General features: G+C 36.0%; 1 protein-coding gene and 1 pseudogene across 1 annotated transcript; both read right to left on the bottom strand.

Annotated features, from left to right (window-relative positions):
* Nucleotides 1-232: 232 nt before the first annotated feature.
* Nucleotides 233-2,333, bottom strand: LOC148122420 (olfactory receptor 7D11-like; annotated as a pseudogene).
* A 5,547-nt stretch (nt 2,334-7,880) lies between these two features.
* On the bottom strand, nt 7,881-8,849 carry LOC148122419 (olfactory receptor 7D11-like). The gene has a single exon (XM_087905101.1). It carries the CDS (start codon nt 8,847-8,849, stop codon nt 7,881-7,883), a length of 969 nt encoding a protein of 322 aa, XP_087761227.1.
* Between the last annotated feature and the right edge of the window lie 6,449 nt (nt 8,850-15,298).

Here is a 15,298-nt window from a genome sequence, read left to right as displayed (position 1 = left end):
ACCAGAAATACCTATAAGAAAATCTGTCAAACATTTACACAATGTTTTAAATTTATACAATTTTATATGTATAATATAGGGAGAAAGAATTAAAAGAGAATTGTTGGTTTTTAGGAAGAAATTAATTAAAATATGTACAAAAACAAAACTTACAGAATAGTAGAAACATAAAAGATCAAGGGAAGAAAAGTTTCTCCATATTGAAATTCACAACAATCTTGTCAATGATTCATCAAGGACAAAAATTGACTCCTCTAAGGAGTCTACCTAATGCCCCCTTTACATCCTTATTTCTCAAGCTGTAGATGAAGGGTTTCAGCATAGGACTAACAATGGTGTACATGGTTGAAGTGATGGTGTTTCTCTGAGAAGAATGGGATACAGTAGGACTAAAATAAACCACAAATCCTGTTCCATAAAACAAGGAGACTACACAGAGGTGAAATCCACAGGTGGAAAAGGCTTTGTACTTTTTCCCAATGGAGGACACTTTCAATAAGGCAGAAACAATATGAAAATATGAAAAAGCTATTGCAATGACAGGAAAAATACCCAGCAAGGCAGAAATCAAATACAGAAAAAGCTTATTTATGTGACTGTCAGAGCAGGCGAGCCTGAGAAGCTCAGTGAGTTCACAAAAGAAATCTGGGATTTCAGTGCTAATAGAAGTTCAGTTGCTTCATCAGTAGCATATGAATTAGGGAAACACAAAACATGATGATCCAAGACAAAAGAACCAGGAGGCCACAGATCCAAGCATTCATGCTGACTGTGTAATTAAGTGGGAGGCAGATGGCCACAAAGCGATCATAGGCCATAATGGTCAGATGAAAATTATCCATTCCAAGAAAATCATTAAAAATGTATACTCGAGTTAGGCACTCTGTGTAGGAGATTTCCATTGTGTGCATGTATATGTTCACCAGCATTTTGGGGATGGTAGCAGAGATTAAGCAAATGCCAACAAATGATAGGTTGCAGAAGAAAAATGCATGAGGGTGTGAAGCTGGGAGTCACAGTTAGTTACTAAGATAATAGGAAGGTTTCTAAGCATGATAACCAGGAATATGGACATGAATAGTCCAAAGAGAAGAGACTTCATTTCAGGATCTTCTGAAAGGGCAATAAGGAAGAATTGGTCTATGATTATATAATTCTGTCTTCTGAAAACAAAGAATTAAATAATGTTCACTAAATAAATGTCTACGGTTTTTCTCTCAGTTTTGTCTCTGGTATGGAATCATTATTCTCTGTGTGGATTATACAGAATAATATAACTTTCTTAGCCAAGGATCAACCTCTGAAAATGCTTAATTCTTCAGTCATTTGTTAAACTAATCAAAATTTTCCTTTATATTATCAATTCATTAGTTTTAATTCTTCTTTATATATTCAAAGACAAGAGTGTTTTTATTTGTTTTCTTGCTCACTCTTATGTAACTCATCCAAGGGGATAGAAGCTATTCACATATTTTTTTATATTTTCTGTACATCATTACTTTATATTGCTATTGTACGGACACATATATTTTAAATTGAAATGTTTGTTTTACTTGACACATAATCATTATATAATAGTTGTCTCCTGAGCCTTTGCTATTATTTTCCTCTGGCACATGTGTTGAATACTTCCTTTTATATACAGAATCAATATTCTTAATGAAATGTGACATAAAAGTAAAATGGAAAAGAGTGAAAGGAATGAAGGGAAATCAAAAGTGAATATTAGGCACAAAGAAGATGAAAGTACATGATATACACAAAAAAGTCACAGTGAAATCTCTTATTTCCTACTATTTATATGTACTAATGAAATTAGTCCAAAATTATTGATACTATTTCTAGTAATTTCTAAAAAGTGACTGTACAAAAGAGGATTATCATTAAAGAAGTATCATAATTTTTATAAAAGTTGTTTAAAATTTTCTCCTTTGAGATATATCTTCCCATGTACAGTGTACTAGGATTTGATACTGGAATACTTGAGTATATTTTCTGCAACTTGAATCTTAAGAACACTGACAAGTCATCAGATAAGTTTCCTGCATGCAGGCTGCTCTAACAATCAACCATCAATCAGACCCTGTAAGCTAAAATTCCCACTCTGCCCTCAAATTATCTTATCCCTCAAGGCAGCAGAGAAACTCTGAAGCAGAGGCTATGACTACACAGAGTGGATTAAGAAGTGAGGGATCATCTACTCAGCTGGGCAAAAGCTCTCTAGGCCCTCAGTACCTGGGCAAAACCCTGCTTTATTTTCACTAGCCTGCTTTATTTTCACTAGCAAGCCTGAAGGCAAGCTTCCTGTATGTAGGCAGCTCCAACACTTCCATCCCACCAATTGGACCCCTTTAGCTATAAGTGCCACTCTTTCCACAAACCCACTCATTCTCTGTAACATCAGAGAAAGTATGAAGAACAGGATGCAATTGCATGGAGGGGACCAAGAAAGCAGACCAAAAGAGCAGACCAAGGGAGCAGACCAGAAGAGACCTCAGCTGCTCCATGAGACATAGAGAGTGACTGCACAAAGTAGACCAAGAACAACACCCTAAGACACAGACAGCAACTGCAAGGATTGGACAAAGAGGCAAAGATACTGATGGTACCAATTGGTGGAAGAGATGTGTACATGACAATGCACTCAACAACCTCCAAAGTATACAAAGAACTCAAGAAATTGGTCATAAATAGAACAAATAACCCATTAAAATGGAGTACAGACCTAAACAGCGAACTCTCAACAGAGGAATCTAAAATGTCTGAAAGACACTTAAGGAAATGTTCAACATCCTTAGTCATCAGAAAAATGCAAATCAGAACAATTCTGAGATTCCATCTTATACCTGTAAGAATGGCCAAAATCAGAAATACTGTTGACAACTTATGCTAGAGAGGTTGTAGGGAAAAGGCAACACTTCTGCATTCCTGGAGGGAATGCAAGCTGGTACAGCCCCTTTGGATGTCAGTGTGGCGATTTCTCAGAAAATTAGGAAACAACCTTCCTCAAGACCCAGTAATCCCACTCTTGGGTATATATCCAAAGGATGCTCAATTGTGCCACAAGGACCTGGAAACAACCAATATGCCCCTTGACTGAAAAATGGAGGGGAGGGAGTAGGAATTTGATTGATAATTTTTAAGTAATTAAAAAAAGAGAAAAAAAGAAATAGACCGTAGAGAGGATCAGAGGGACCCATCCCTCTCTGAAGGTATAGCTAAAGGGGAAGAGAAATATGTTTTCAGTAAGATACTCATTTGTAAGATACAAAAGCTCTTGTAAGCAATCTAATGAAACTTAACAGGTTACAAAAGTGACATAAAAGCAGGAAGATTGTTGGGAAGAAGAAAGGAATTAACAGGAGTAGTAAAGAGTGTTATGGGGGAGGAATACAACTGGAATACATTTTGTACATCCATAAAAATTTAATAATGAAACTCACTTTACCTATTATTAACATATTATAATAAAACCATTCAAATAAAATTTGATATATTATAGGTAACTTCATCAAAAAAGAAGAGAAAACTAAATGAGAGACAATATTTAAAATCATTTATTAGTTAAGAAAGCAATATAAAAATATTTAAAAATCACATAACTCAACTTTAAGGAAATAATCTACTTAAAATCAACAAAGGTTCTGATCCAGAAAGTACTCTAAAGAAGATAACCAAAGAGAAGATATACAGAACATATTGATCAGCATCACTAATTCACTAATTATAAAAGTGCAATAGAATATCAGTATATGCTTTAAAATTATCAAAGATACAGTAGAAAACAAATACTTATCAAACATAGCAATATTGAATGTTGTCAACACAAATTAATAAAATAATTATATAAAACAGCACATATGTTTTTCTCAAAAATGAGAAAAACTGTAAGATTTGGTAGTCTCATTTAAATGTGACTATCTAATGAATATTAAATGAATACATCAATATTTCTGTATAATCTCACTATCTTGACAGAATTATTTTAACTGTGTGTGGATTTATATGTTTATTATAAGATGCATAGATAAATGTGACATAGCTAAGGCAACAATATGCAGGTACATGAATCAAATAATACATTTGATACAACATGGAAGAACCACTTTATCTCAGGTCTTGTAAAATGCGAAACAGATAATATGAATATTTTGATATCCACTATTTTATATGTGGACCTTAAGTAGTAGACCTCAGGCAGGGTAAAGTGACTCTCATGGTGTATGGGAAGGGCATTAGTTAAAAAGGAACAGGTTTTAGTTTAACAGTAATAACTCTTCTACAGTAGTGTGTACTTAGCAATAAACAACCCTTTCAAAACAGAGAACACTTGCCAAGACATATAATCACCAAATATTAAGATTACATAATGGATAGCTTCATGACAAGGAAAAGAAGAATCTGTATAATTGATAAAACTTCTGGCAAAAGCGAGTTGGCCCTTGGATAACAGCGTAGGGAGTAGAGTACTGTACTGACACAATCAGTCTTCTATGATGGTACAAATTTCTAAGGAGGACACTAACAATCTATACAACATCTTTTAAAGAGAGAATTACAGGAATGAAACTTCTTACAAAACAACTTTATGGAGATTTCCTGTTTAAACCCCAATCATCACTGCATAAAGGAGCATAGTAAATATGAGATTCATTATACAGCTTAAATTATAGTCTGTAACAATCTCAGATTATTCTCTGATCACACTAGCTCTACATGGATAGTTAGATATCCAGTACTAGGCATAGTTTCCCTCTTGCTGGTCAGGTCTTAGGTTCAAAGAGTGAACTCTATTACAAAGAAGCATGCACAATTTTTATACTCTTAAGGTCATCATGACATGCTGGTCATCAATGTGGTTTTAGAAGTCACTGTTGTGATTCAGCTGCCCTCACTTCTCCTGACTGACAGCGGAATTTCCTTGTGGTCTCTAATTGACAAGGATGTTTGTGTTCTTTCTAGTTGGCGGGTCTCCACAAAAGGAGTAGAGGAATAAAAGGTTGCTGGGCAAAATAAAGGTTGTCGTTTTTCCACCTGAAAAGAAGCCTCTGTGTCTCAATACCGGCACTCCCGCCGGTCTTGGCTATCCAGGCTATACTGGCTGCAGCAAGTGGAGGTTCCACCATGATATGAAAAATGAGGATACTTGAACAAGGTCACTACAGCTGCCTGCTAAATTGAGGAGCGTATTGGGGAAGGTAAAGTGTTTTTATTTTTCATCCCCAGAGATGAGGGGATGTCCTCTAAGGGACATCCTCCAAAAGATAAGCAAGCATAAAGAGGTAGGAGGGTGAATTGAAAGGCCTCAAAAAGTAACTGAAACTCTTAAAGCAACAAGGCACAGAAGTAACAAGGAAGACAGCCGAAGATTTTGTACGGGGGTAGGGGGTTTAAATGTTCCAGGCTGGGAACAAGCCAAGTCAGATTAAAAGGAGTATGTGTGTCTTTGTCCCCAGAGATGCTCTGAGGGATGCTCTCTGGAAGATTGGCCAGAAGGGAAATAATAAAAAGGAGGCTGGAAGGAGAATTGTGGGTCTCAAAATATAGAACATGTAGAGATATACGTTATTGTGCTGATTGTGTTGTCTTTTGTGTTCTGGACTGGAGAAACACATTTGATTCTGGGAACTGCTAAGAAAGGTATTTTGACTTTAAATTACAGGCCTAAGGATTTGACTCTTTGGAAAAGAGGTTCTGCTTTTGTCTCTACAGAGGATGAGAACCTGTGGATTCATTGCAAATTTATGTGGTTTGAATCCCCAAGACTCCCTGAAATGTTGATGTAAAATACTCTCAAGGATGCAGCACCCCTGCTCAGCAGAAAGTATCCAGACAGGTTGAGGATGCCCAAACTCCCTAAAAGATCCTTAAAGTGGGGCCCCTTCTATGGTTCCGGAGCAGGAGCAGTGAGCCTGCTTCCCTGAGTTGTGCTCCACTCCGTGCAGCAGTTTGAATCCAGAGTGAGTGCGGATGAGGCCAGAAGGCAGCTGAAGCAGAGCTTTGCCACCACAGCTACTGCTGCCAGACTCTCTCACAGACTGTGCAGATGGCTGAGATTGTCAACCCGCTGGCTGAAAGAGTCAGCAATGCTTTGGACATTTAAAATGATCTTAATGGATGTAGTCAATTGGGCATATTGACCTTGAACCAACAAGTGGCCCTGGTTCAGGAGCAAGTGGACTATCTTTTCAACAGTTACTCATGTTATATGTGTTACTCATGGCCCTGTATTGCATGCTTCTGCTACTGTTATGGAACTCAACCGTCATATGAGAGGGGTTTGGAATACTGCTTTTGTTAATTTTACCACCCAGTTAGTGCATGCTAGATGGTTGCAGCTCTGGTCTGACTCCTTGGCACTCTCAGTCCTGGGGATACTTGGTTTAGGGCTATGTGTCTGAGTAGCCACAAACTGGCAATACTTTGGGGGCGGGATGCTACTTGCAACAGGGAATATTAGAGAACTATTCCCCATGACAGGCAAAGTATTATAAAATAAAATGGGGGGAGTTGTTGTGATCCAGCTGCCCTCACTCCTCCTGACTGGCAGTAAAACTTTCTTGTGGTCTGTAATTGACAAGGATGTCTGGTTCTTCTTGTGGGTCTCCACAAAAGGAGTAGAGGTATAAAAGGTTGCTGGGCAAAATAAAGTTTGCCGTTCTTCCCCCTGAAAAGAAGCCTCCCTCTCTCAGTCCCAATACCCCCAACCAGTCTTGGCTATCCAGGCTGCACTGGCTGCAGCAAGTCATAACTGGGTAGGTTGCTTGCCAGCTATGTTGGTTGCTTGAATAACACATTTCACTACCATGATATTGGAGAAGAATCTACAACTACTAATTTACCAAACCAGCAAAATCCCTAACAGCAATCTCTAGACATTTGACCTTATACTGACAAATAAGTGAAGTCTTCACCCCTAATCAAGGAAACTTCTCTTTGCAACCAAAGACACTTCTAAAGAAAGCCACAATCAATAAAATTGCAGATATGAAGTCCAGTCCCAATGGATATATCTATAAATATTGTGGAAGAAGGAAAGGAGAGATTTTGAGAGTCAAAGTCTCAGGAACAAAGAGAATGTGTCTTCTTGAAATAGCAGAAGCTATACCCATAGATTCTCACAAGTGTGACTGCCCAAATATGAGCTGAACAAATATGACACCATGAATATACTCAACTACACAAAGCTTTCTGTAACTGTAGACAACTGATAAAATCTGGACAGAGAAGAGGTGGCTTTCCCCGGAAAAGAGAACACTAGTGTCAAAATAATTACCGCTGAATACATAAATACATGTAACATAGAAGTAACATTATTTAGGCTGAAATCATTGTAATAAGGAATATATATGTATATACATATATGTATATGCCTGCAGTAATAATATTAGTTAATAAAGAGACCATAAATTTGAAGGATAAAGGGAGATATATGGGAGAATTTGGAGGGAAGGAAAGAAAATAAAAATGTTATTAAGCTATAATCTCAAAAATAAAAAAATTAAAAATTAAAAAATAATACAAAAATGTTTTCAGGATGAAATCACATATGTTGAATGATAGTAACAGGACTCACATGATAACAGCATTGATGTGAGCATTTTCATATTTCCTTTAGGGAAAACAAGAATACTATCAAATTAAGGTAAAGAACAATAAACATCCAAAAATGATTCAGGATGAACTCATAAGTCATATTTCACAACAATTTAAATATCAAAAAATTACAAAAGCACAAATACAATCTTTGAACAGCATGCATAAGGAATTAAAATAATTTCTGTTAAAAATACAAAAATGAAAAGTTAAAAATAATTTCTACATAGTGTAAATTACGCATGTGGTAAATGATAGAAAAATACCACCCAGGATAGGTATGTTCATAAAATTTGTCTTAGAGTTCTCAGTATGGATGGACAAGAGGTAACTCTGTTGACAAGTTTTCCAAGAGCATCCTTCACATCCTTGTTTCTCAGGCAATATATGAATGGGTTCAGCATGGGACTCATCACAGTATACATCAATGAGGCAATCATTCTTCTCTGAGAAGAATGAGAAACAGAGGAGCTGAAGTAAACTCCAAGTCCTGACCCATAGAACAAGGAGACCACACAGAGGTGAGACCCACAGGTGGAAAAGGCTTTGTGCTTACTCACAGTAGAGGACATCCTTAACAAGGATGAGATAATCTGTGAATAAGACATAAAGATTCCTATCATAGGAATCACAACTAGTAGGGAAGTCAGCACATACATAATTACATTATTGATGTGAGTATCTGAGTTGGCTACCTTGAGAACTTGTGCCAGTTCACAGAAGAAATGTGGGATTTTAGTTCCTCTGGAGAAGTTCAATTCATTCATCAGTAGAATATGAATCAGGGAGGCCCAGAACATGATGATCCAAAGCATCAGGACCAGAAGGGTACATACCCAAGGACTCATGATAACAGTGTAGTTGAGGGGTTGACAGATAGCTACAAAGCGATCATAGGCCATTAAAGTAAGTAAAAAATTATCCATTCCAATAAAAGTATTAAAAAAATATACCTGTGTAAGGCATTCCCTGTAGGAGATACCTTTTCTCTGTGAATGTATGTTCACCAGCATCTTTGGTATTGTAGTTGAGATGAAACAGATGTCAATAAAAGACAGGTTGGAAAGGAAGAAGTACATGGGAGTGTGGAGGCGGGAGCTAGAACTGACAGCCAGGATGATGAGCAGGTTCCCAAGCACAGTTACCAGGTACAAGGACAGGAACAGTCCAAAGAGAATGGGCTGCAGTTCAGGATTATCTGAGAGGCCCACAATGAGAAATTCTGGTATCAGTGTGTCGTTCTCTGTTTCCATTTAACTTTTGTTTCTGTTAGAGATGAGATAAGGAGAGTTTTCAACTAATAGCTACTGTCAAGTCACAAAATAACCTGGAGAAGCATATCTTTAACAATGAAAATAACTCTCATTTACTTAACCAAGTGACTTTTTGTAACCATTTGTAAATATATGTAATCATTCTATTTTTATTTACTCAAATATCTCTCTTCTTTAACTTCTATAACTGCTATTAATGAAATTTTCTATATAAACCTATATAGAAACTTTATTTTTTAATTAACCCAAAAACACTTGAAGTTTTCCTGTTATTTTTCTTTATAACTACAGTAATTTATTTCTCCTAATAGAATGAGAATTTACCTCTATAATCTTCATGACTTTGTCACTCTGAGCCATAATTGTTTTCTAACATCATGATGGTTGCTATTATTAAGCTTGTTATTTAAAAATACCTTGTGAACAGTATATTTCAAAAATGTCAGTTGTCATTTTTATATTATTTTTACTAATATAAATCTGCTCTATTATGATAATCATTTTGGGTGCATAACAAAATTTCAAAAGTAAATAATGAACAATGATTTAGAAGTTAAATATTTTATCATATTTCTTTAACATAATTTTGGTTCATCTATTGACAACTATGTAGTCTTGAGAAAATTATGTGACTTCTTAAATTTCTCTTGCATAACTATCATTGAGAATACCCAAAAGGTATTCTCTGGAGAAGTAGGAATTGATGATTTATTTGTGATACTAATACAACAGGGGTGTTTCCTCTTTGAAAATAATGCACTACTTTAATTAATTTCCTCTTTGAAAATAATGCACTAATTTAATTAATGAGGTTTCCTACAGCTCTTTCTTTTGAACACTTGTTTCCAAGTGAATGTCTCTGGAAAGAGAAAAGAGCAGTGGTCTATAGAGATGAGAATAGGAAACAAGAAAGCACACTATCACTATAATAAGCAGGGGGAGTGCATTCTCATATGCTCTTACCTGTCCATAAACAGGAATAGGAATATGTTATTGTAAAATCAGGAGCACTAATCGACAAAATTAATAATCGGTTAATCTGATTACAGATATTGAAAGATAATATAAGCCAAATCATCAAAGACAAGTAAAAGACAGGTTTTTTTTTTTACTTATATAAGCTACTAAATGTTCCATGAAAGAAAGTGATAGCATTATGAATGCCTGGGAATGTTATTTGATTTTGGAAAAAAATACCTGCAAAGTAATAAAAGAGTTTATCCTGTGAGAGTGAGAGAATGGATAGTAGTATCTTTCCTGAAATAGGAACATTTGAGAAAAATGCAAAAAAAAATGGAGAGAAGTATTTAAGGACAAGAGACTAGTATGTAAGTTCTCTATGAGGTGGCAGTCTGGGCATTTGGCTTGTGAAATAAGAAGCAGAGGATGAGGGTCTCAAGGACAAGGTATGAGGTTCACATATTGTCTTCTGTGTTTTCTTTGTCACTCTAACATTGACTAATTCATATTCCTTGTTAGTCTGAAATCCTGATGGTTCTGTTCCATAATTTGTATTTTAAAGGAATTACATTTTGATTATTAAACTTTAGGAGCTTGTGGGAGCCCACAGTGTCTTCGTTCCAGCCTGAATGGAGGTTAGAGAGTTCAAGCTTGTTCTTCTCAAGGCCAAATAACAGGATGTTTGACCAAAGGAGTGGTTGCTAGATATTTTGAGTATTAAAGAGGTGATTATGATTGCTTGCTCTTAGAACCATGGTAAGGAAGCATTTTGCTGCCCCCTTTTGCTTTGGGTATAAGAGGGCTATAAGAAATAAATTCAGGACTGATGCAGTATTCACCAAGAGCCCTCCCTCTATCTTCTGTTTTTTTGTCTTGCTTTCTTAATCATCACATCTCTTTTCAGGTGCTGTTTGATGAGTTAGCTGATCCCAACAGAACTTGAATAAATATAAATATTTGAAGTAAAATAAACATTGAGAAATTATCTACAAAAGGGGAAACTTCCAATATTTTCTATACCTAAATGGAAGTATAGTGAATGTAAACTAAAGTACATTAACATTTTCTAAAGAGATGAACAGAAAATCAAAATCCTAGAAATGGATCTTGAATATTTTCAGAGTATAAAATTGGGAAAGGAAGTCTTACCAGATTCTCCTTGGGCAGCAGAGGAGAGGGTGCCTGAACTGGCCTTATAGCATAGCCACACTGATGAAAATCTTGCATATCACCATAGAACCTTCATCCAGCAATGGATGGAGATAGAGACAGAGAACCACTTTGGAGCTTTGGACTGAACTCCCAAGGTCCAAATGTGGAGCAGAAGGAGGGAGAACATGAGAAAGGAAGTCAGGATCGCGTGTGATGCGTCCACCCACTGAGACGGTGGGACTGATCTAATGGGAGCTTACCAAGGCCAGCTGGACTGGGACTGATAGAGCATGTGATCAGACTGGTCTCTCTGAATGTGGCTGACAATGTGGCCTGACTGAGAAGCCAATGATAATGGCACTGGGTTTTGATTCTACTTCATGTACTGACTTTTTGGGAGCCTAGTCTGGTTGGATGCACAGCTTCCTAGACCTGGATGGAGTGGGAGGGCCTTGAACTTCCCACAGGGCAGGGAACCCTGACTTCTCTTAGGACTGGAGAAGAAGTGGGAGTGGAAGGAGGAGGGTGAGAATGGGAGGGAAATGGGATGAGGGGAGGAGGTGGAAATTTTTAATAAATAAATAAATTAAAAAATAAAAAAAACAAACCTCATAAAGAAGTGGAGAATATATAGATACTATTTAGGAAGTGACACTGGAAAAATAACCCATATTGCAAAAACAGACAGAAACAGATTAAGATCTGTAAAAGGGACTCATTGAAAACTGAAGTGCCTTTGAAGTACAGGCTCTTTATAATAACAAACCAAATAAGCACTTTTCAGTTTGGACTCTTCTAAGGATCTAGCTCACTACACACATCCTCTCTGCATTCCATCCTATCCCGCCAGTCTTGATTGGTGCACATCAGCTCTTCCAGTAGTCATTAGTGCAGCTGTTCCTTCTCAACCATCTGCTTACAGAAGGATCAGGTGAGTTTTCACAGTAGAGAGGTCAGAGATAGAGAGATAAGAAGAAGGGGCATTATTAAACCTTCATTTGTTTCAGGGTTTGTATTCTCAAAGTTCCTCATTAGGTAAATTATCTGTTGTCTTTACACTCCCCAAACTATTGAGTTCCCTTGGGGTTCAAAGGAAGGTTGAAAACTGCTAGTCAATTTTGTGTGTGTGTGTAGTTAATCACAAAAGGAGACTGATTTTTTTTCTGCAAGAAAGAGCTCTTTATTTAGGTTTAATTAAAAATCATACTTTGATCCCAAAGAAAATGTCAGTCCTACAAAAATCAATCCATGACAAACATTAGCAAGTCTTTTCTAACAATATTCCCAAAATTGTCCAATATTATATCTATTCTATTACAAAGAAAAATGACACTATTTGTTTTACAATATTCCATGGTTTGTTTTTCAATCTTATTATTTAACTTGATAGATAAAATCTTACTTATATTGTCCATAAAGTATGATGTCTGGGAACAATTTACTGAGAATTAACTAATTTAAACTGAGAATTAACATAAACATAAAATTATTATTTTATATGAGAATATTTCATATGAGCCATATTTTAGGTTTATATCATCATTAATTATATTTACCCTGCTGTTCAAACTATTTTGTATTCCTCTCACTTAAGCATAATTTTTTATTCTTTGACAAGGGTTCATCTAATAGGACGCTCAAACTCTCCAGACTACTAATAATTCCCTCATTTCCTTCTCTAGGGCAAATTGGACTAATTCCAAATATCTGTAAGATCATGTGGGATTTTTCTTACTGTGTTTGGTTTATTTCAACACACACACACACGCATATGCACAAACACTAACACACACACACACACACACACACACACACTTCTCTGGTATGTTAATTTTTCTTGGCTTGAACCCAATAGATCATTAGATAGTATGGTAATTTAGTATTTATTTGTTGTTTTCCTTTCTTATTTACAATTCCAAATATAGTGGTTAGTCTGGGAATGGTAGCACATGCCTTTAATCCCAGCACTCAGGAGACAGAGTCATGTGGATCTCTGAGTTCCAGGCCAACCTGGTCTACAGAGTGTGTGGTTCAGGACAATCAGGGCTACATAGAGAAACCCTGTCTCTAAAAACAAATAAACAAACAAACAAATGAGAACATTGTTCAATGAATCCATTTTCTCCATGAATTTCTAAATTTTTTTTGATATTATGATTATTGATAGATTTCAGTGTTACATATTGATAATCTTTGTAGAGGGCCGCAGCCACATTCTCCATCACAAGATGATGCTGACATCCGGCTTCACCGCCAGGTAAACACACACATGTTGGTAATTTTCCACTACTGTCCCCGCCTACTCCCGAGGCATCACCTGGGACTGGGAGCAACGGACCAATCCAAGAATGACACGTCCAAAGCAGGGTCTGTTTCATATATAAGGGATGGCTTCCTTCATATCTGGGTCTCCGCCATGTTGGCTGATGCTCGCTCTCCCAAGGGACATTAAAGCTATTTCTACAGTAGGATCCTATGTCCCACATGGTTCTTGCTGGCAAAACGGTAGCATGGGACAAATCTTCACTTTTATATTTTTATGCTTGCCTTTAACTCAAGTTCACAAGTGAGGCTGCACCAACATTAAAAGTTCTACAAGAATGATTAGCATATAAATGATTGTGTAGAGTAGGGCTTTTGTAATCCCAAAATCAAATTGTCTTGGACTGTCTTTGCTTCCTAAATAGCATTTACAACCCACCTCTGGGTGTAATCTGACATGCATGTGCTTATCAGAGAAATCCTATTCAAATGCACAAATAGATCCTTAGCTTCCATTAAAAGTTAAAAATAATTTTAGGCAATATCAGAGGCCTAAGGCAGAGAGTTCCCTTTTTGCTATAATCATGTACTTTATAATTTTACCAGTATACTTGAAAGCATCTTGATTTATGATTTATGAGTGGATTTGCTTCTGTACTATAAGACTTTTATGAAACTGTTACAACATTAAATTGTAGTTGAGGTATTGTAAACCTGTATTAATAATCCATGGTTTTTCATATTTGAATCCAGAATAAACTTTCTCTTATAACCTTTGAGGTGAGAGAAGTGTTTTCTGTATTAACAGACAAATCTTGCTTTGCTCATGTAAATACCATATCCAATTCTATCCATATCCACCACTCTGATCCATAAGTCTGACTTCCATAGTTCTTTCTGCTCTATATTCATATCATCCCTTTTTCTCATCTTCTACTTATAGAAGTAGCACATAATACCTTTTATTCTATGTTTAACTCATTTGACTTGACAAGCTGTCCTGCTGTTCCATCTAATTTTTTGCCATCAACTGATGTGAAGTTATAATTTTTTGGTACAACAATATTCCACTGATTTGCAATATGATTTTTCTGCATGCACCAATCTTATAAGGTATTATTAAACTGTATAGTTTTCAACTTCAGTAGGTCATATGTTTCCATAAACACATCAAGCTCTTCTAGATTTCCCAATATAATGGATTATAATTTTGAAAAAATGTCTAATGTTCCTGTGGAATTGAATAGTCTGCTATAATATCCCACTTTAACCTTAAATTGTATTAAAATGCTTCTTTTTTCTCCTCATTATGATTATTTTTGCTAAGATCTTTCAATATGTCTTATGCTTTGTTTTTGTTTTTTGTTCATTTGCATTTTTGCAGTATTGATATTCAAACACAGGAACTTACACACATTATATAAGTATTCTGCAAATCTACACCCTTAGTAAGGATTTTTTTTTAATGAAAATCAGTGCTTTCCCTTTGAATATTTTGCATTCTTTTAAATTCAATTTCATCCATTTCAACTATGACTCTTACTATTTCATTCTTTCTTTTGGCAGTTTTCCTTCTCACAATCATGAGACACATCATCTGTTTTCTTATTCGTATATGTATTTCAGTGTAAGCAGTCACAGTTACAAGTCATCCTTATTACAAAAGCCTATATGCCACAAAGTTGCTAAATGTACAAGAAAAGGACTTGTTTTTAGATAAGTACCATTTACCAAAGTTAAATCAAGGCCAGGTGAACAATCTAAATAGACCTGTTAGTAGTGAGCAAGTAGAAGCTGTTATCAAAACCTCCCTACCAAAAAGAGCTCAGGACCAGATGGTTTCAATGCACAATTCTACCTGAACTTCCAAGAAGAGCTAATACCTATACTCCTTAATGTATTTCACAATATAGAAACAGAAGAGTCATTGTCAAATTCTTTTTAAAAAGCTACAGTTATCCTGATACCAAAACCACACAAAGACACAACCAAGAAAGAGAATTACAGGCCAATCTCACTCATGAACATCGACGCAAAAATTCTCAACAAAATAC

This window comes from Myodes glareolus, chromosome 4, assembly GCF_982192425.1.
Source record: "Myodes glareolus chromosome 4, mMyoGla1.1, whole genome shotgun sequence".
NCBI lineage: Eukaryota > Metazoa > Chordata > Mammalia > Rodentia > Cricetidae > Myodes > Myodes glareolus.
This window is presented reverse-complemented; position numbering and strand designations above follow the sequence as displayed.

What these genes read in the sequence shown, in the direction of transcription:
- LOC148122419 (XM_087905101.1), bottom strand. Translation starts at nt 8,849, where the DNA reads ATGGAAACAGAGAACGACACACTGATACCAGAATTTCTCATTGTGGGC.